Genomic DNA, 23,998 nt, shown 5'->3' with positions numbered 1-23,998 from the left:
GCGCTGCAAAAGGAACGGTAGCAAAACAGGTCTTAGGATGTCGTCGACGTACCGCTGTGCAGTAAGTGTACCTCTAATGACGACCAAAGGGGTCCGGCTGTCAAAGGAAATGGCACCCCAGACCATAATGCCTTGTTGAGGGCCGGTGTGGCTTGCAATAGTGAAGGCAGGATCCCTACTCTGCCCTGAGCGTCTCCAAACACGTCTTCGATGATCGTCAGGACACAGTTGGAAGCGGGATTCGTCGCTAAAGACTACACGTCCCAAGTCGGCATCATTCCTGCCTGATCGAGCGTCGATTTTGCGCGTCTTAGTGCGTTCTTGGTGCGTCGATTTTTTTGTTATAGAGTGTATATTATTTTATTTTGATCCTCAAAGTACTATTTTTGATCTACACTTAAAAAATTTCCGGATCAAATTATGGTAAAAAGTACCGACACTCAGGATGCTGGTACTTTTTACCGTAAAACCCATTTTTGCCAGAACATGTTGCGGAACAGAAATCTGATTTACCATAATTCTTACACTAATAATTACCTTAAAATCGCTGAATCACTTAAACTAAATAATTATTACTGTAAAAATTACGGTATGTTATTTCATGGTAGGTTAGATTTTACGGATGAGGCATCCAAAGGGCCGGTACTTTTACAGTGTAGTTCATTTCGATTTTCTGTAATGCTTTGACATAAGCATTATTATTATTTATAAAAAAGTTTTCAAATCAGCAGAAACTAGAGAAAATGAATAATATGAAGAGATCACTTAGTCACGTTTTCTTTATTTCGAGCTTATTGTAGAATAAAAACTGTTCTTAAACATAATGGCTATCACAAAATACCATTTGTTGTATGTGATATTTTTATCAAAAGTCTTTTGAAAGGTTTTTCGGTAAAACATCTGAATATAAATTACTGAGTAACTAGTAATTTAATTCAAAAATCAATAGTCAAAACTACCATAGAATACTAAAATGCAGAATTTAATAAAGGATCTTAAGTTAATTATCCCGTAGAAAAGTAATAACTGTTATTTATTTGCATACGAAAAAGAGTATCGATTAAATATTCCCTTGTGAAACAACGGAAATAAGTTGAATTACTTTGTACAATTTTTATTTAATGTCTTTTTACATAATACTTTCGTTTTAATACTTATCAGTGTTCTATCTGAATTGTGTTCTATTTTCCATTCGAGCAAAAGGCTTCATGTTTTTTTTCTTGACAATGCGCCATAACACAAAAGTATTTTACATTTAATATTAATTGTATAAGAAAATATTATTTGTGGATAAAAAGAAAATTTCATAACATTGTAAGTAATTTGACTGTGTGAAAACAATTTTACGTTTACAAAAAAGATATCTTTTATAACAATGTCAAAAAAGATTTTCTCATAAGTTGAGACAGAATAATCAAACAATTAAAATTATTGACAACTTTTCCATTTAACTTTGATTAAAAATGCCTTGGATTTTGGAACAAAAAGTAAGTAAAAAACTTTTGCACAAATTAATCACGAATTTCGACTGATAGTTTGAAATATACTTTACAATTAAAAACACGAAAGGCCTAAAATAAAATATCTGCTTTGTATAACAAAAATGTGATATCATTCATCATCCAGCTCTATTTCTTTACTTGTTTTACTAATTAACTTGAATACATAAACATTACAATGAAAAGGTGTCAAAATATACCATTTTATAACAAATTTCAGGAAAAAATAACTAGTTTAAATGGTTAAGTTATCATCTAATTTAACAAATTTCTAAGGTTTGGTGTTGTCATAGGTCAAACTTGTAAGAATAAATTTAAAACTATACAATGGATTTACAACAGAGAGACTCAGAAATAATAAGTTGCAATTTGCTTTACATGCAACTGTTGTTTAAAATATTAAACTTATAAAAGAATTTAATATGAACGAAATTAACTTACTTGTTTAATAAAAAGCGAAGTTATAAGAATAAAAACTCTATATCAGAAAACTATCAAACACTCATCAAATTGAAAAAGAAAGAAATTACTTTATACCATGCATTTCGTAGTAAAATTCAAGAAAAAATAAAGAATCGGTAGCTTCTAATTTAATTAGCTTAAAAGTTTAAGTTTCATTATAAATTTCATTAGTAGAAAAATTTAGAACGATGCAAAGGATTTACAATCGAAAAAATTAGAAATAGTAAGATGCAATTTGATTCGTAAGCAACTGCGCTTTAAAGTGTAAAATTTTAAAATACGTGAAAATATTAAAATACCAGTTTTGCAAAAGGGGTGAATTTATAAATATAAAAACTAAACTCTAAATCAGATGGATAACAAAGCTACTGTTAATTTTAAAAAAACTCATTAAAAGTAAGTTGTAATTTGCTTTGTATGCAACCGTGCTTTAAGGAATTAAATTTTAAAAAAAATATTGCAAAAAAGGAATGTTTCTGCTTTAAGGAAAAGGAAGTCAAAAATATAAAAACTTTAAATCGAAAAGTTATGCTGTCAGACATTCATCAAATAAAAAAAGAAAGAATATTCTCTTTTTATACAATAAAAAATCCTTATTTTCATACGTTGCTTTATTGATTAGTAAAACAGGAAAACTCCTTTAAAGCAATTTTTTTAAAGGAAAAAAAAATCAAAAAATTCAGGGCGTTCTACTACTTAGAGAAAATGCATACTTAACACCTTTCACACAAAGGAAGTTGAGTTGTTCAGTGTCTGTTCCTTCTTTTGTTCGATTTCATTCTTTTCATTCCTCATATACGGAAGTAGATATTTGATTAAGTGCAGCCTAAGTTCTTAAAAAGAATAAATTTTTAAGTGTTTTATCACCTTAAAAACATCAAAAATCTGAAGTTTTTTTAAGGATAATAATTAAACGATGATGAATACATTAAAAGTTTATAACTTTAAATTAAATATTAAATTATATAGCTCTAAGAAATCTATAATTTAATTTTTTTTCCTAAACTGTACTAAATGAAATAAACTAGGGATTTAAGTTTCGAAAAAAAATTTTTCATTTGTGATGGATTAAAAAATTTAACATGATACTCTAGAAAGTTTTTTTAAAATTTAAACATTTCGTAGCTTACTTTCCTATAGAAAATTTTGGTCCGGAACAAAAATTTACTATTTTACCTTTTCACGCCACTGATATGAAATCTGCAATCTGTTTCTCTCTCCAAATAAATTTTTTAAATAAAATATTTAATCTATTTTTTGTAATTATGTACTAGTTTAAAAACGTTATATATAACAGAGTCACGTAAATGTTACAACACTTTTTAGGGAAGTTAGGACACATAATCAGGATTAAGAATGCATTTAATTAAGAATTGTCCGGAAACGTCGTCATACGCCACTAAGTGTGTTTCCCCATTCATGAAATGTTTCTTCGTGTGCTTCTGAGCCAGTCATAATAGGAAAGCTATCCTAGAAACATACGACTACATTTCCAGGTATGGTTCCCTATGAAATTTTAATTCTGATGGTGTGCCCAACTCACAAAAATTTTTCGTAACGTTTACGTGGCCTCCTGTTATATACAACGGTTTTAAACTTGTACATTTTGGCAAACAAATTACTCAAAATGTCATTTTAAAAAATTTGCAGCTTTGAAAGCAAAACTAATTTCAAATTTGAAATCCCCATACCCGAATTAGGCAAGATCAAGTATTTATATAAATGCAACAAAAAGTTTGTCCCACAGTTTTTCCGTAAACAGATAAAATTTGCAAACATGGATACAGATTTAATTTAATAGGTACCGATTTATTTAATAGGTATTTATTTTTTTTCTGCTTCAAATACGAAAAACTTTAATATCAAAACAATAAGTTTTGATCACTCATTAGTGTGAGTGTAGTAGTAACATTGGATTTTGTTAACACTATATCCATGTTCATGATAGAAAGCTAAACATGGATCAAAATCCTGGACAACCTAGTCCGTTATATGTTCAAAACCTGACGCATGAAATTAATTACTATATTTATCAAAATAAATAAATAATAATCTATAGTTATATATTGATGCTTGAAATATCTTTGTAGCAAACGTGCGTACATGATTTTATTCTCGATTAATAAAAAACCTTCTAATTTTCTTTTAGCCTTGCAATCACCTTACAATTTCCAATCATATCTATTTATCCAGTTTCAATTTGTAAATCCGAATATAAATATTTTTGTGTATTTTTGAAGATTAGTCGCTTAAAGGTGCTTTTTTTTTTTTTTTTTTTTTTTTTTTTTTTTTTTTTTTTGAATTCTTACGATTTTTTATTCCTAGGATTTTATAACCGCTTTTCTTTGTTCATAACTTGAACTTATGTCTTGATTGTTACTCCTCCTCTTCAGTGGCACAACAGCCCAAAATGGGCAATAGCCTTCGTTGGAATTTGATTCCTCACTACCCACTCTTCGTCCTTCTCTTTCCATCTAGCTATTTTTAATGTATTTAGATCACTATTAAGATAGTTCAACTACCTAAGTTTAGGCCAACCTCTCTTGTATTGGTATGTAGAAAATGTGGATCATTTAAACACAAAAAGTCTATAAAATAGTGGAAGTAGAGTCGAAACTTGATTCAGAAGTGCCCTTGTCCTACATTCTTTATATGGGAGTATGTGATAAAATCAAATCACAATTCCCCTTACACTGTAAGAAATTCCAGATCAAATTACGGGAAAAGTACCAGCACATTGAGTGCTGGTTCTTTCTACCGTAATTCGATACGGAATTTTTAACAGTGTATGTAATTATTACTAATTGAAATTTTATAAATGTTTTTAATGAACAGTTAAATAATTCCATTTAACTTCGGCGCATATAAGAAACATCAGCCAAATAAAATGCTTCATAGCGATTTTTTCGTATGTTTAAAATTAGATCAACGAATTCAGCACAACTTTTCGAGCCATGGCAAAGAACAGACCCTTTCAGTCAGGGATGTAACTTGATTTTTTTGATCGTACGTTGAAGTCAGTCACTATTATAGATTTGCAAGCTATCCCTTCAAATAAAGCCAAATCCTTAATTCAAATCAACGCCAAATTTTTGACAGATCAAATAAATGCCAAATTCTTGACTGATCGAAATAAATGCCAAATATTTGAAACCATGATCTCAAGCAGAGCTGAAATCTGGGCTGTAACCGATCATATCACAATAGATTTGCAAGCTATCCCTTCAAATAAAGCCAAATCCTTAATTCAAATCAATGCCAAATCTTTGACAGATCAAAATAAATGTCAAATCTTTAACTAATCGAAATAAATGCCAAATACTTGAAACTATGATCGCAAGCAGAGATGAGATCCGGGCTACAACCGATCATATCACAATAGATTTGCAAGCTATCCCTTCAAATAAAGCCAAATCCTCAATTCAAATCAATGCCAAATCTTTGACAACTCAAATAAATGCCAAATTCTTGACTGATCGAAATAAATGCCAAATATTTGAAACCATGATCTCAAGCAGAGCTGAAATCTGGGCTACAACCGATCGTACCACAATTCGTGATTTCAATATTTTTGTATCAAGAACAGTATATTGTCAAAAAATCATAAGAGATTAATTGCGGAACACCTTATAATGGTGGGATTTCTTTATTCTTTTGTATTTTAAAGTCCCTTTATTCTTTTGTCCCTTTTGCATATTTTTTTTTCTGATGCTCTAATTACAAGCAAAAATATATTTCGCTATTTTTAATTATAAAGAACAGTTTAATAGTTGCTAAAAAATTCTGATTTTCGAAAAATTTAAAAAAGCAGCCTGAAAAAACTTTTTTTTTCAATCATATTCAAAATTTTATCAATTATTGGTCGAACTTTTAATGATGAACAATTGTTTCTCTTAGATGTAAATAATTGCAAGTTTCAAAAATTGTTAGGATGAGAACAGCGTTTGGAAGATATTTATTTTAACGCTAAAAAAAGTAACCGGTTTTTAATGATGTATTTCATAACCATAAATAATTCAAATGCAAAATATAATATTTTACATTCATTATGACCAAAATGAACGTAAAATAATGAAAAAAGTATGAAAAATATATTTAATAAAAAACTCTGCTTTAAATGGTTAACTAAGCTTTACCGGGAAACACAATTGTAGTAATCCTATACTAATAAATCGTACTTCGTTTTAACATAAGTATAGTACACTCTCGATAGATCGATTACGTCAAAAAATATTTTTCCCCTATATATCCACCTAATGTTAATTTGAATTCCTATGTCGAAGAGTCTTCTTAAAACCTTTGTCGAGTTTTTTTTTTCCTTTCTTTTTTTTTTCGAAATAGAAATTGAATTTTTTCGGTAAAATCACAAAGTAAGTTAAACCAATTCTTTTTTATTTAATGCACAATTATTTTTGTTTTACTTTTAAAAATAAAATTATCACTGTTGTATTTAGAATTATAGTCAACTATCGTTACATATGTACACCGAAGAGCCATTACATTATGACCACCCTGCTAATAACTCGTAACACCACCTTTAGCCCTCAAAACTGTTAGCACCCACCGTGGCATTGATTCCACAAGGTGCTGTTAGGTAGTCTGAGGTATCTGATACCAAGCGCTCACCAACTGGTCCTGCAATTCCCTCACATTGCGAGGGGGTAGCGTGGCAGTACGAATTTGGTTTTCCAATTAGGACCACAAATGCTCTATTGGATTAAGGTCAGGTGAATTTGGGGGCCAAGACATGACTTGAAAGTCACTGGAATGTTCCTCGAACCAATCAATGACGACTCGACCCTTATGACATGGTGCATTATCCTGTTGGCAAACACCATCCCCCGCAGGAAAAACTGTTGCCATGAATGGGTGAACTATGTTCAAGTAGCTTACCGACGTCAGGGATTGTTCTATGAGGATTATGGGTCCTAATGTGCCCCATGAAAACATTGTTCCTGGGCGAGAAACCCTGAGAACCTGGGCGAGCCCATTGTTATAAATGGAGGATGGTCATAATGTAATGGCTCTTCGGTGTATTTAATAATAGTTATTCTTATGTGTTATGACTCTACTTTTTCCAGTGATATTGTGGAATATATTTTTCTACTTTTCAGAACATATTTAGTTCTGAACTCATCTCAAAAACTCGCTATTCCGAAATTTTTTACCGTCCCCTAAACTTTGACATATCGAGAGTATGCTGTACATCGTATTAATGAAAAAAAAACTGCATTTGTTTTAAATTTGAAATTAAATTTTTCATTGTTTCTTTAAAATCTTTAATCCTGTTTATTTTGTTTCATCAAAAGTGATTCCATCTTTCCCCGGAAAAAAGCAAAATGGCTCCTCTTTTATCAATATATTTTGCACTTGCTTTATTTTTTTATTTCGTTTCCATTTTCATTTTTTGTTTCTTTATTCTTTTGCATTTTAACTAAGCTTTTCGGTTGAGCACTTTAAGTTCGGCACCATTTTTGCAACTACTTTCTTGCAATTTTCTTTCAATTTGTGGAGATGCTGAAAGGTATCCAATATCATGTTTATCTTTCTTACAGCTCTCACTAAAGTTCACGTAAATGTTCTATTACATTCTCTATCATCCCCTGATGAGTCAAGTTTGGTAACAATGCTTTTATTTTTTATATACTATAATTGTTTCTATATAAAAGAAATTATCTGAACTTTAATGAAATAGAATTTCAATTTAATATTTGTATACCTATGTGCAATGCGCAAAAAAATAAATGGACCACCCTAAATAACTTTTGATTTAATGATCGGATCTTCATGTTTTTGGAATCAATCTTGAATGTTCAAGGGAATGACCTCAAATATGCTAAATAATTAGAGCAGACGATATTATAAGCTGCGAAATCAGACTCAAAAATGTACTTTCTCTGAATAAACACACATTTGTTTCAACGGATTTCGATTTCTGAACTTAAAAATAAGGGGGGTGGCTGCAATTTGGGAAATATGGTACTAATAGTTTGATCAGGAGAGCGGTATTAAGTATTATATTTTTTTATTATTTCATTTAATAACAGCCAAAAAAATTTTTAATTATAATTATACAATTTTTTACATAATTTTAGGGAATATAATTTTACAAGGTAAAATACAAATTTGACAAAATCGATCGAATAGTTCCAGAGAAGTCGAATTTTTAAGAAAAAGTTTCACAAAATTTAATTTCTCAGGAACTATTTGACCAATTTCACTCAAATTTTATATTTTGCCATGTAAAATTACATTCTTTAATCTGTTCTAGAAGAAATGTATACCTTACAATTCAAACTTTCTCGACTATTATTAAATAAAATAATTTAAAAAATATTTACATTAAGTTACTTTTTACATGGACTTATCGTTGGATAAACGAATTTTATAATTGTATGCAAAACTTTTTCAGTTCACTTAATAAGTTCTCGAGATATGGCGAAATTCGCAAAAAGTCAAATTAACAACAAAAAAAAGGGGGTGTAAACTTTGGACCGCTCTCCTGATCAAACTTTTAGGACTATATTTCACAAATTGTGGGTACCCCCTATATTTCGGGGGATCAGAAATTCAAATTGATCGAAAAAAAAGTATGTTTATTCAGAGAAAATAAGTTTTGGGGTCTGATTTCGTAACTGAAAATATCGCCGGCACTAATTAATTCGCATATTTGAGGTCACTTCCTTGAACATTCAAGATTGCTTCCTAGAACGTAAATATCAGATTATTAGATCAAAAGTTACGCAGGGTGTTTTTATTTTGCGCACTGCACAGGCCAAAAATAAAAGAAATACTATAATGTATAAAAAATTACAATTTAAAAAAGACATTTCATGACTTATATAAAAATTTTATATTGCCATAAGGGTGTTTGGTAAAGGCCATCCTTAACATATATTTTCAGAATCCTTGTTAAATATAGTCAGTAAATATAGTCAGTATAGTGCATTACTGGTCGTAAATTAATAATGTGAGGAAGAAGCAGAAACGCAATCAAAATCTGTCAAATCACTGAAGATGTAAACATCAAAACAAGTTTGATTGCCTCTTAAATTTAAAGGTTTTACTCATAATCGCCTTTCAACTACTCCAGCAATCAAATATATTTTGTCATTTTTCATCTCAAATTTTTCAGTTGTGATTTAACAGAACTTATTTTTTTGATAAAATATCATGTTGCTACCCTTCAAAACGTTGGAAAAAAAACAATTGAATTGAAATTTTCTTTACGTTTTATTTATCTATATTCTAAAAAAAAAAAAAAACATATATTTGTGATAAAAATAAAACTCAGTTAACTATAAGAAATTATTTTACATAATATTTTTCTCATATTTTTAACCCTTTAGCGCAGATGGGACACCGGTTTCCCTTTTATATATATTTTTTCTGACGTTCTAATTACAAGCAAAAACATATTTTGATATTTTTAATTATAAAAAAAGGTCTAATAGTTACTAAAAATCTGTTAGATTATCGTAATTATATTTATACCGAAATACAAAATCCAAAAATAATTAGTTTAAAAGTATTTTTTCATTCTTATTCAAAATTTTATCAATAATTAATTTGATAAATTTCAATGGTGAATAACTGTTTCTGTTAGATCTAAATAACTGCAAATAAGAGCAAACTTGAAAACTTATTGTTTGGAATTGAGCCTTGTTTGACAGATTTCACTTTTGAATCTTTCTGTAAAAACAGAAAAGACATTGGTGTTTCATGCTGTATTTCATAACCATAAATTATTAAAATGCTAAATATAATATTTATCACTTATTTTGACCTAGATTAGTACAAAATAATAAAAAATGTATGAAAAATATGTAACATAAAAATTCTGCTTCAATAAGCAATTGAAGTCAATAAAAAATTTTTAATAGGTTTCATTTTTCTGGCTGAAATAAAATTATACATTGAACATATATTCAACCTTTCATAACATTTTTTAACCAGATGAAAACGACAGTTTTCATTTTGATAATAAGTAATTTTGATAATAAGTCAATAAGTAATCGAAGTCAATAAGTCAATAAAAAGTTTTCTTTAAATAAGTTTCATTTTTCCAGCTGAAATAAAATTATACATCGTACATTTATCCAACCTTCTATAAATTTTTTTTAACCAGATAAGAAGACAGCTTCGATTTTGATACAATAATAAGAAGTATACTTTAATCTGATGTATACTTTCATTCTATCATTCTTTTGTAACGAGCTTATAAACATGTCCGAACAAGCTTTCTTATTAGATACTCAAATGCAACCAAATTACCACCAAAGAGTAAAGTACATCATCTATAATTAGTTTCTTCAGGTGGAAAGGGTTTTTTAGGGTTTCTCTTTGATAAAGTATGATCGTAATGCTTGGTTATTGATTAGATTTTATTGAAGACAACCTAAACAAGTTGATACAAAAATGATACGAGAGCTCCATTCAAAAAAGTCATCTAATTGGAAGAAAACAATTTTGATATCTTTATAAAGAACAAAACTTGTGGATTAAATTTTGTATTTGATCAATATTTCACAAGCGTTTAATTCCTAGTATAAATGCAGGCATTTATTTTCTTTGAAAAGCAGTTCAAAGATTAAATAGCGATTTTCAGCTTTATTATAGATCATGTTAAATTTCGAAGAGTTTTAAAAAAGTCGGACGTTTTGAAATTGATCTTTCATTTTATTGTACTATTTTATGGTCGTAAAAGAATACTATAATAAACTTCTAAATCAAAGTATTTTTAACAGGAAATATATCAACGAATATATGAATACATAACGCTTTCTTACATTCTAAAAAATCAGTCGATCAAATTGCAGAATTTTAAAACACACCGAAAAACAATTTCTTGTAAAATTACCGTAGTGTATAGTAAAGGTATTTCTAGTAAAAAAACATAATTCTGGTAATAAAAGCAAAATAGAAGGCACCTAAACTAGTCATATGGTAACGGTTTACCAGAAACTTCGGTTTTCAAAATTATAGTTCTTATTATTACACATTTAGAAAAATACAAAACGAGCTGGTAAACTTAACCGAATAAATGGTTATTATGACAAAAAAAAAACAAATTTTACCACAATTACCAAATTTTAACACATATATCAATATTTTATTGTTAATTTTACAAAATTCATTACAAAAGTGCTTCCTTAAAAATTATCGCACTTTTTGGTGTTCCATTAGTGACAGAAACACGGTAAATTTTACCACATTCTGATAGTTTTGACCATACTTTTTTGTTTTTCAGTGTACGCATTGAAACTCTACTAGCAGACATATATATGGTTTAAATAAGTAAACTTGAAAATTGATGCACTCCACTCACATATCTACATGAGTAAATTACTGTTCACATAAAAATACTGTTCACTCTTTGATTTCTCTCTTTGATTAAAACATTTGAATTCACTTTTTGATTAAAGTAATAATTCACTCCTTGATTATGTTGTTAGTTTCCTACATAAGTTTGAGTCTAAACTATACTAATTAGTATACTACACTGCACACTAATAGTACACTATTACTATTAATATACTACACTGTGTACAAATCGCATACCATTATTATACTATAGTACATTATTAGTATACTATTACTATTAATACATTACACTGTATACAAATAGGTTTACTATTATTATACTATAGTATAATATTAGTATACTATAGTATATTATTAGTATACTATTAGTATATTATTAATATACTATTAGTATATTATTAATATACTATTAATGTACTACACTGTATACTAAAAGAAAAAAGTATATTATTAGTATACTATTAGTATACTACACTGCATACTAATGAGACTGATCCCCGTTAAAAATCAAATCAAATTTTGATCAAATTATTTCATATGTCACGTTCAGAGATTTCAAACATATTTATGTATTTCAGCTAACTTTTACCCAGTGAAACTTCTTCATCACAAAAGTCACCTTAAAATTTAAAAAGAAAAAACGCCCATAACGTCATAAGTGTCTCCTTTAAGAAGAGTCGATGATTCTACGTTTTTGTTAAAAAGTTTTTTCCTTTCCTCTCGTAATTACACGACATGATTATTAAATCCAATTGTTTTCCATGAGAAATAATGTATTGTCATCTTAAGAATCACAAGACACAATCACACTAAGAAAAAACTAGGGTCAAAAGTAGCAGAATTAAATACGTATAATATATATACCGTGTTTCCGGCTCTATGGGAAAACCAAAAAACTCGGTAATTTTATCGAAACGCTTTGGTAATGATTTTGGTATAAGTGACGATAAAATATGGTTTTATAATATGTCTAAGAATTTGATAAATGTTTTAAGATTGTGTAGTTTTATCATGATACCTAAGTGCATGACATAAAAATCATCGGTTAATTTTACTTTTCACTTTAGTATTTTTTACTAAATGTGTAGTAATAAGAACTATAATTTTGAAAACCAGAATTTCCGGTAAACCGTTACCATATGAACGGAAAAATTACCAAATGAACGGTTTAAATGCCGCATATTTTGGCTTTATCACCAAAATTACGATTTAAAAATTTTTTTATTACTATTGCGGTAATTTTATCAGAATTTTTTTTCTCCATGTAGGGAGTAAAAGTGAGAAGAAAAACATCAGAACCAGTTTGATTATCTGACGAAACTTTGAGGTGTTTCCAAAAATAAACTTCAAACTCTTCTCTACTTCCTCTGATAATCAAACAGGCTTCAATTTTTTCAGTCTAGCTTTCCGCAGTAGTGATCTGGTAGATTTCGATTGTGTTTTTCATCTTCCCATTAAATATTAATTTATGACTCCTAATGCATATAATTTGTTATATTTTTTACAAGGATTCCACAAATGTACGTTAAGGGTGATCTTTATGGAACACCCTGCCTATCATGTGTAATTTATGAATTGTTTTATATTTTTCATCAAACAGAATTATGAAGTGGAGTTTCTCCTAAATAGAAAATGGGATGATCCTCGTCTAAAATTCAATGATAATGGCCGCCATAAGTATCTCAACGGGTTATCTCACGTTAATAATATTTGGTTGCCCAATACATATATCGTGAAACATGGAAATTTGAAGAACATCTTACCAGATATGAGTCTTAGAATTTATAATAATGGTACAATAGTGCATACTTTGAGGTATGTATAAGAAATAATTTTATTTTAACAACTTTGGTTATTTTATTTTACTGTTACAGCATTTAGTTGCAGCTCAAGTTGTATTTATCGTATATCGTATTAATTATTATTGTATTTTTATCGTCTTAAAATTGATCCTTCCAAAGGATTTTTGGAATGCAAAATTATATTACAAAATTCGAAAGTAGGGAACATTTTTAATCAAACTATGGAATATTATAAAAAGTAAAATGAGTGAATTTTTGTATCAATAAATAGAGGAAAATATAACATCCTTCACTTTTCATGAATATAAGAATAATTATTAAAATATGACTTGGTAAAGAAGACTAAAATAACTAGCTTTTAAAAATAAATTATTTGACTAAAAACATATTTGTTCAATATATCCATATTATCATATTATTGATTTTTGTTATTGAACAAGTAATTTTTTATGTGTTACCATTTTTGACAACATCCCTTTCTTATTCCATTTTTATTTTCATATCAAATAATTATTAATAAAGTTATTAATAAATTATTTTACTAAAAATATATTTGTTCATTACTCATTTGTTCTTAACTTATTATTCAACATAAGCGTGTTTAGGAGCTATAATCTAAAATGATTAATAAATTATTTTACTTAAGAAAATATTTGTTCAACTTATCCATATTATTATTGATTTTTGAAACTGAACAAATAATTTTTTATGAATTAAAATATTTAAAATAAAATATTTATAATTAAAATATACTATAATTATTAATATATTATTATTATAAATTATTATTATAAATAATTTATTAATAAAAATATATTTTTACTATTGATAAATTATTAATATTTTAATTATTAATATATTATTTATTTATAATTAAAATATTTGTTCAACTTATCCATATTATTATTGATTTCTGTAACTGAACAAATGATTTTTTGTATGCTACCATTTCTGATAACTTCTCTTTTTTATTTTTATTCCATTTCTGTTTTCATGTTAATCTTTAAAAAAGTCACTCAAGAGCTATTTGTGTAACAAGCAATTAGAATATAAAACTGTGCAAAAAAATAAAACTGTCAGTAAAAAATATTTAATACGAAACTATAAACGAGGTCATGAAAATAAGCAAAAATAAAATGGCACCAAAGACATTCGTATAAATTAATCAAATCCACATTATTTGTATAATTAATAGAAAGGCGTAAAACCTAGTTATTTATCTGATAATAATCCTCTTAACTCATTATTCAACCTAGGCGGGTTTAGATCTAAAGTGTTGAAGATAAATGGTTTAATCTTTCCACAAGGTGCTTAATAAATTTATGAGTAAATATGATTAACTAAGGCAGATTAGATATGAAATACCAAAACCTAAATTATAAAGCTTATGGTTACGGGAAAATTTTATAATTTCGGATTTAATAAATACATTTTAGATGTTGAAGAGAAAGACTGTTCTAATTCCTATATCTGTATGATTGTCCTAAAAATATGTTTTAAGAGTTGTTTTAATTTCTCTTCTATGATAGTAATTGCTTTAGAAATAACTTAATGTTTCTTTCTTATTAGAAACTTAATTACATCTTTTTAATTATTTATTATTATGTCTCTTAATAACACTAAATTGTGAATTTTTTTATAATTATTGCTTATCCCTCTTATAAATACTTTGAAAAAAACTTCATAATTGTTTGATAAATATTACTGAACTTTGTTTGTGATGCTAAAGTTGCTAGGAGAATGTTGGATTTTAAAATGTATTGTAAAGTTTTAAAATGTTATAGTAGCTTAACTCGAGAAAAAATTGTAGCACGGCATTGCTTTTAATAGAAATTGGAATTTTTTTTTCCCGCTAAATCAGGATATCTTCACGTTCTGCGTACACGGTGAAAAACAGTTTGTTAAAATTACCATACTGTATGGTAATAACATTTCTGGTAATTAATAATTACTATAATTCTGGGTAATAAAATCAAAATATATAGTACTTAAATCATTCATTTGGTAGATTTTCCGTTCATGTGTTAATGGTTTACCGGAAATTCCGGTTTTCAAAATTATAATTCTCATAACCCATTTATTAGAAAGTGCAAAACTGAAAAATAAGTTTAACATTATAAAAGGATTTTATGGCATGTTCTAAGGCAGGGATGGCGAACCAATGGCACGCGACACAATATTTTGGGCACTACACCGATTACAATTGTTGTTACACTATGAAGCATATGTAACAATTAAATTAAAATTCACAAAAAATAAACAATTATTAATAAAAAAAATTAAAAATTAATGCAAAAAAACAATTAATAACCATAAAAAACAAGCTAACAATAAATAACTAGCAGAACAAAAATTAACAGTCCTGCTTAAACTAACATCTTACAACCTAATATAAGTTATTTGTCATCTAATCTGCAACAACAGAAGTCACACTGATGTTACTTGAAAGTTGAATTACGCGTATAACTGAGATAATGCAAAATGTATTTCTTTTTCAATGTAAATAAAGAGTTTTGAGTTGATAGTATTTAGCGGAGTTGAACATTAGTAGCNTTTATAAATATTTATTAAGTATGAAATTTAGTGTACTACTTATTTAGTGTAATAAAAGTTTACTAAACAAGCAGATTTGGCTCCCAATTTGTTTTAAAAATTGTTGTAATGTTCATATTTGGCTCTTTGGCTAAAAAGTTTGCCGACCACTGCTCTAAGGTATCATGAAAAAATTCCCAAATGGCAAATTTTATCACGTATTATAAAATCATAGTTTAAAGTTAATTTTACCGAAATCATTATCAAAACACTTCGATAAAAATTACCTAGCTTTTTGGTGTTCCCATAAATTTAGTAACACGATAAATTTTACCATATTATGGTGGTTTTAACCATGCCTTTTTTCGGTTAAATTTACTTTTCAGTTTCATATTTTTTACTAAATAGGAGGTAATAAGAAGTTTGAAAACTGGAAATTCCTTTAAACCACTACCATATGAACCAAATTGTTTAAATAACGGTTAAGAATTATATTTCAGTTTTATTAACCAGAATTAGTTTTATTAACCAGAATCAGTTTTATTAACCAGAATTTCCAAATATTTACCTTATTTTTACTTTATATTTTCCTTATTTTTGTTTCTCTATGTTCAGCAATACTTGCATTACCCCTTAATCGTCCAGTTTTCTTCTCCGATTTATATTCAATGTTCACAGTCGATCAAAGACCATCCTTTAAAAGTAAAAATCGGTATCTAATGCCTGTATCCAAAATTAAGAAATCTCCTACATAATATCATTTTGCACCATTAAAATATATAACAAATTCATTTTGCTTAAACTCTCGAAAGGATTGCTAGTGGTTTTCAATGGTTTGAGTGCAACAAACTGATTGATTCAAAAATTTCCAAACATACATTCATGATTAGTTTTCTGTTAAATTTAACTTCCTTTTATAAATTAGCCAGAAAAGTTTATTTTTCTACTACTAATAAATTTAAGCTGTAATCTTCATTTTAAATTATTTAAGATAATTAGGATGCGTAGTTATTTAAGAAAAAAATTGAAGTAATTTTCTCTTTCATCGAAAAAGAATATTCTCAAATTATACTTATTTTTTAACAAATTCTACAACAATGTCAAAATGTAATTCTTTAAATGATTAGTGAAATGCCTTTAAAGAAATAACGTATAAAAAGAAAATTATTTCATATGAGTTTTTAAACTATTTTCCCGCTAAAACCAGTTAGTTTTTAAACATTATACACCATCATTTTAAATATTGTTTTTTTGTTTTCTGAGCTGTAACAATTTTTTTAGCCTGCTAGTCTGAACATGTTTTTTTTCCTTTCTTTTAAATTTTATAAATGACTTACCAAGTGCGAATGAAAGCTAATAAATTATAATTCACAAAAAAAACTTTGTCCGCCAGAACTGTAACACCACTTTCTAATTTTGTTACTTTTAAAAATAGCCTAATTGTTCTTGACAAACCATTTTTTAATTAATTATAATAAATTAATTGGCTGTCTATTGCTGTTAACCAAAACACTAATTTAAAAAAACTTCGTTTCCCTGTGAAAATGATATTTATAAAGAATAAAAATGGCAAAAAGTTTTTGCGATGCTGTCTCTCAAATTTATAGAATTAAATTAAAATGATTAACATAAAAATTCACTGTTGATATTTTATGATGTCTCTCGGATTTATGTAATTAAATTCAAATGATTCTTATAAATATAAACACAATGAATGTTTAAAAATAATTAATAAGCATTAAAATTTATTTTTCTGTTAATTTTTTTTGAGTAAATTAAATTTATATTGATATACATACACATTACTAGTAATAGATAAACTGTCACCAGATACAGTTCAACAGTTTCTAATAAATACACATTAAAAAATTTTTAAAAAAAAGTAAAATGATGGGTTGGGAAAATAACCGTCTGATATACAGGATTTTTTTGGTAAAATCAAATTAGCAATTTTAGGTAAATTCAAACTTATTAAAAAATAATTTTATTCCAAAAAGCAAATTAATAAATAATACCATTAATAAATTTTTCAATAATTAATTAAACACCCTTCTAGATAAACAGTAAGAAAATGAGTAAGAAAATAAAAGGAACCGGGGCTTGTTATTTTCTTAATCTGTTTTGCTCATACTTATATTTTCAATTACACTATAGTTAAAAAAAAGCTACATTAAGTAGTTATTTACAAGTTTTATCTTTTTACAGAAGAGGAATATCAATCAATTGCCAAGGAAATTTATTGTCTTGTTATTTTCTTAATTTGTTTTGCTCATGCTTATATTTTCAATTACACTATAGTTAAAAAAAAGCTATATTAAGTAGTTATTTACAAGTTTTATCTTTTTACAGAAGAGGAATATCAATCAATTGCCAAGGAAATTTAAAAATATTTCCATTTGACAATCCAAAGTGCCCATTTGCTATTGAAAGTGGTAAGTTTTTATTTTTATCCCTCTGACACAAGCTTCTTATTAATATATTTTTCATACTTTTTTTTATTATTTTCCGTTTATCTAGGTCAAAATAAGTAAAAATTGTCATATTTAGCATTTTAATAATTTATGGCTATGAAATACAGCAAGAGACACCAATGACTTTTGCTGGGTTTAAGATAAAATCTTTCAAACACGGCTCACTTCCAAACAATAGCTTTTCAAATTTGCACTTATTTAGATATAAGAACAAATATTCATCATTGAAATTTCTTTTATTTTCAAAACCAATTATTGATAAATTTTTGAAATNAAAATTATAGACATATGAAAAAGGGGGGGGGGAATAATAAGTAAAAAAATAACAAACAACAGTCTTAAAAAAAAAGGATAAAATTTTATTTAAAAAAAAACGGAAAAAATATATATAATCTTTTCATCAGTCCACACGATTATATCTGCAAAAAAGAGTGCTTTCTGATACTGTATCAATATAGCCAAAGCAAAATATATTAACACAATAGTGTGAAGAGCACTCAAAAAAATTTTTAACAAAAATTACAACAAATAAAATAGAACACAATATGTAAAAATAACATGCAAGAACAGACAATAAAATAAAAGAAAAAGAAAAAACAGTATAAAATATAGACTATAAAGCGAGTAGCGAAATCAGATGTACTTACATGGACGGGAAATTTTTCAAGAATGATTTAAAAATGTTTTCGCAACAAGATTACCAGATTACAAAATATGAAAACAAAAGCGCAAATTGAGTGTAATTAGAGGGTTTTAAAGTACCGTTCTTACTGAAATGCCGAAGTGATTTGTTATTCTGTGCATTGATTTATNATATATATTAAAGGGAAACCGGCGTCCCATCTACATTCAGAGTAACTAAAAAGAGTTATAGTAATTGTATAATTTAAAATATATATTTCTATCTCAACTAATTCCAAGTAAAAAATATGTAAAAACAGCTGCTTTTTCAATGGGCTATCGTATAAAAAAAAAGTCATAGGATATTTTTTTAATGAAAACTAAACTATTTCAAAATCGGTTTTCAAATAGTTATTAATAATATGAAGCCTAAAAATAAATTTTTTTATGAAAAGTTCGTGGATCAAGCAAAAGTGTTTTAAAATTCTGATTCAACTCAAAATTTACAGAAACAGAATTTAATCAATTCTGATTTAAATTTTGCTGAAAGTGGCGTCGTGTAATCAAGTTCAAGAAGCAATAATATGGTTCAATTTTGTACCGTACTACTGTTACAGCAAATTTGAATGAAATAGTGGATAATCGTGTTTAAAATTTCTTAACAGTGTAAAACTGGATGCAACGCATTTTGCATTAACATACATTTGGATGGTAGAAGTTACCCTGTGTTCAAGTAGCTGATTACTGCTTTATCGAGGAAATTGTGAAGTTTCGTCGGAGATCATTCGACATTTTTTTTAAAACTTTTCACCGAAAAAGCTTTTTTTTTCCAAATTTCAGTCTTTAAATGTATATGTTAATTCAGCGGAAATCTTAGCAACTTTTTCCTTGAAATAATTTTTTCTCCATCTCATGTTATGAAAATGCTGATTTTGTTTTCTCTAACTAAATTACTATGCCACTAACGTGCATTACCTTGATTGTAATTTGCAATATCAGAATTGGCATAAAGCCATGCGACGTGCATTTTTACTATAAACAGACAACTATTATTCAAATTAGTTGAACTTAGAGTATACTTAATCACGAAAATTTAAATAATGCTACTTTCGTGTATGAAAATTCTCTTTCCTGATTAAACTAATTAGAGATAATTCTGTATGAAATTTGTATTTAAATGCTTATTTAAAACTTGATTTGATATGTACTATTAGAAAGATTAATAATCTCAGCACACTTACATTTTGTTTTTTGATTTATTATCCCAATATGCTCGATATTGCAATAAAACTGTTTAATGGAACAAAGCCAACTGTTACAAGTTCTGAGCCTATCGATATTTCAGAAAATACGATTGTAAGCTCTCATGCGTTTAACCGACAATTACCGCGCTTGATTGAAGATATATTGGTAAAAGAGTACGACAAGCTCGTTGAAATCGAACATATCATGGTTTCGAGTCCAGAGAAATAATCAAAAATTCAGATATTCTCAAAAAAATATGTGAGAATTTTTATTTTTCATTTTTGTTACCATCTAGTAAACTATGTGAATGAATGGTGAACAACACTGTAAAAAAATACCCAAGCTTTTCTGAATAAATCGGGTAGCTACGGTGCATGTAGTTATATATATATANTAAGAGCTAAAGTAAATATTGCTGAACATAGAGAAACAAAAATGAGGCAAATATAACACGGAGAAAAAAATTTTGGTAAAATTACCGTACTGTATAGTAATGTTATTTTGGTGAAAAAAAATTGATTCTGGTTAATAAAACCAAAATATACGGTATTTAAACCATTCGTTTGGTTTATATGGCAGAGGTTTATAGGAATTTCTAGTGTTCAAAATACTTTTTGCAATATATTTAGTAAAAAATATGAAACTGAAAAGTAAATTTTTACCGATTAAATAATTTTTATGACATTCTCTAAGTTACTATGATACAATTATAAAATTTTTATCAAATTTTATCACTAATTATAAAACCGCAATATATTGTTAATTTCCCCAAAATCATTACCAAAGCTCTTAAGTAAAAATTACCGGGCTCTTTGGTGTTTCTATAGAGCTAAAAACACGGTAAATTTTTTATTATTCTAATGATTTTTACCATACTTTTTTTCTCAGTGAAGGTACAGAAGCTTAGAAATTTTTATCACCGACTTTAAAAACATATTTTCGAGATAATAACTTTTGAAGGTGTACTCACACTATTATAAATAAACACCATAATCTTGTATAAATATATTTTCAGGTTGAGCAGTAAAAAATGTTTTAAAAAATTTGTCCATGTCGGTATACCATTTAAGAAATCTTAATCAATCTTCTGATTTATTCATTTAAATAGAGAAACAAAATTTTTTTTAATTCGATACAATTTTCTGTTATTTAAATATTTTTCGAAACTACTATATATTTCCGTAGCTTTAGAAAACGATCAGATGTACTAAATGAGAAAAAAATAATAAATTCAGTTTTAAACTTTCTTACGCTCTTTTTAAAAATGTGTAAATTCAATTGTAAATCATTTTTTAAATGTATCAATGTCTATTTTTTCAGTTGCTTTGGAAGATGATGAGATGCAACTACAGTGGAATGAAAATAATTCTTTGCAACTTGCAACTTCTTTACAATCATTTAATGCTTATCTCATTTGGTCAAAAATAGGAAATTGTGGTGAAATGTTCACATGGAGAGGTAATTATTGTTTCTATTAAATTCTATTAAACTTTTTTCTGACCTAGTTTAGAGGAAATTCATGCAAAATGTATGCTAAATATATTAAAATTTATCACTTAATCTAAATTTAGGAAGCATTCTATTTCATATAGGAGGAAATTGACGTATTTTTTGCTTCTCAAAATGAAATCATTCAACTTTAGTCATACGTTTTATCTTTAAACTTTTATTTTCATATAAATTCCTAGTTTTTTTTTAATATCATTTTTTTTCTTCAGAAAATCAAAATTTAAAATGCCAAATTGAATTTTTTAAAGATTGAAGCAAATGAACATTTTATAATATTATATATTTTAAATTTAAGGTACTGCACCAACCTTTTAGGTAAAAGGGGAAAAAAACGGAATTTCTGGAATTTTTTTCAGTTTTGGCAAAGAGAGGTAATTTACTGTGGCAATCCCAGATCTCATAAAACTTTTATGAAATCAATAATTTTAATTCCAACGACATTTCATAAATAGTAATAAAAACAAACACTGAATCATTCGGTTATGGAAAAAAAATTAAAACGTCGAGCTATTGCAAACAATAGGAACCGATTTTTCTCTCTAAATGTTGGTCTTTAATCGACTGTAAATTTAAATCGGAAGGGAAAATTGGACGATTAAGAGCTAAAGTAAATATTGCTGAACATAGAGAAACAAAAATGAGGCAAATATAACACGGAGAAAAAAATTTTGGTAAAATTACCGTACTGTATAGTAATGTTATTTTGGTGAAAAAAAATTGATTCTGGTTAATAAAACCAAAATATACGGTATTTAAACCATTCGTTTGGTTTATATGGCAGAGGTTTATAGGAATTTCTAGTGTTCAAAATACTTTTTGCAATATATTTAGTAAAAAATATGAAACTGAAAAGTAAATTTTTACCGATTAAATAATTTTTATGCCATTCTCTAAGTTACTATGATACAATTATAAAATTTTTATCAAATTTTATCACCAATTATAAAACCGCAATATATTGTTAATTTCCCCAAAATCATTACCAAAGCTCTTAAGTAAAAATTACCGGGCTCTTTGGTGTTTCTATAGAGCTAAAAACACGGTAAATTTTTTATTATTCTAATGATTTTTACCATACTTTTTTTCTCAGTGAAGGTACAGAAGCTTAGAAATTTTTATCACCGACTTTAAAAACATATTTTCGAGATAATAACTTTTGAAGGTGTACTCACACTATTATAAATAAACACCATAATCTTGTATAAATATATTTTCAGGTTAAGCAGTAAAAAATGTTTTAAAAAATTTGTCCATGTCGGTATACCATTTAAGAAATCTTAATCAATCTTCTGATTTATTCATTTAAATAGTGAAAAAAAATATTTTTTTTAATTCGATACAATTTTCTGTTATTTAAATATTTTTCGAAACTACCACGAAATTTTGTTTTTAACCGTAAAACTTTATTTACAAATTTTCTTCAAAATTAGAAAATTATTAGTAAATGGTTGGTTTCATTTAAGAGATTCCTATTCCTATTTTTAAAAATAAATTTAAAAACTAATTTAATGCATAAAGATGTCTAATTATAATTCGAAATAAAAAATCTTATCTGAAAAAAAATTATAATTAAAAATAAACTTCAAATTTTACTTTTTTTCCTTTCATATTTTCAAAAGTTTTATAACTTTTTATTTTTTGAAAGTTTGTATTAATAAATAAATATGTTCATCGAGCTTAAAAATGTTAGTCTAACATTTAACACAAAAGACTTCCACTAAAGGCAAAAGGCCAAAACATTTGGCAACAGATTTTAAAATTACATACCCTAAGTATATGATTTTGAAAAACTGCCAACATTTTCTAGATTCAATTTTTACAGTTCATGAGATTTCAAATACCCTGGCGCCGAAGACTTACCATATATCATATTCGTATATTCGAATAAAATATGCGCAGTCATTCATTAAATGCTTAATTTTATCTTTATGTCTGGAGTTGAGGTAAACTGCTTTTAATAACTATGATCGATCGTGAAATATTTTTAGTCAATTACATGTTGGAAAAGTAAGAAATTTTTCAAATTGTTGGCAATTCTTTTAAAGGATATCTAACTGAGAAAACTTTAACTTGAAAATTTGTAAATTCAAAATTTTAAATAATTGACTATTTGCATAATTTTTAACTAAAAAAAATAAATAAAAATAAAAAATAAATCAGGAATTTTATTAAAAAATCAAGTTATAAGTATTAATATTTTCATTATTTATTTGTGTTTGATAAATTTTAATAATAACTTTTTAGAAAAAATTGGTACTGTAACAAAGCAGAGGGAGCTATAATTTTTTTTAAATTATTAATATGCATTAAATCACCCAATTATATACAGATAGTAAAAAAATTTATAATTACATAAGTTTAATTTTAATAATATTTTTTTAGAACGAAACCGAAACTTTAACAGTTGAAAGAAGTTGAGCTACAAGTTGTTGTATTATTAATTTTATTATTAAAATATATGAAATTACCCAATTATATGTATAATGAAATATATCCCTTTAAGAATATATCCGGCACCATATATATACATATA

At 26.9% G+C, this 23,998-nt stretch overlaps 1 protein-coding gene across 3 annotated transcripts in view; it reads left to right on the top strand.

Moving 5' to 3' along the window:
• Positions 1 to 23,998, top strand: part of LOC107443797 (glutamate-gated chloride channel) — an 85,034-nt gene that overhangs the window by 52,418 nt on the left and 8,618 nt on the right. For all 3 annotated transcript variants that reach the window (XM_071188200.1, XM_043040925.2, XM_043040924.2), the window contains 4 exons: positions 7,517 to 7,581; positions 12,886 to 13,100; positions 17,969 to 18,051; positions 21,277 to 21,414. In XM_071188200.1, coding sequence (XP_071044301.1) covers positions 7,517 to 7,581; positions 12,886 to 13,100; positions 17,969 to 18,051; positions 21,277 to 21,414 — 501 coding nt within the window. The remainder of the gene's footprint in view (positions 1 to 7,516; positions 7,582 to 12,885; positions 13,101 to 17,968; positions 18,052 to 21,276; positions 21,415 to 23,998) is intronic.

Source organism: Parasteatoda tepidariorum, chromosome X2 (assembly GCF_043381705.1).
Source record: "Parasteatoda tepidariorum isolate YZ-2023 chromosome X2, CAS_Ptep_4.0, whole genome shotgun sequence".
NCBI lineage: Eukaryota > Metazoa > Arthropoda > Arachnida > Araneae > Theridiidae > Parasteatoda > Parasteatoda tepidariorum.
The sequence above is the reverse complement of the archived record's forward strand: the minus strand, read 5'-3'. Positions and strand labels throughout refer to the sequence as shown.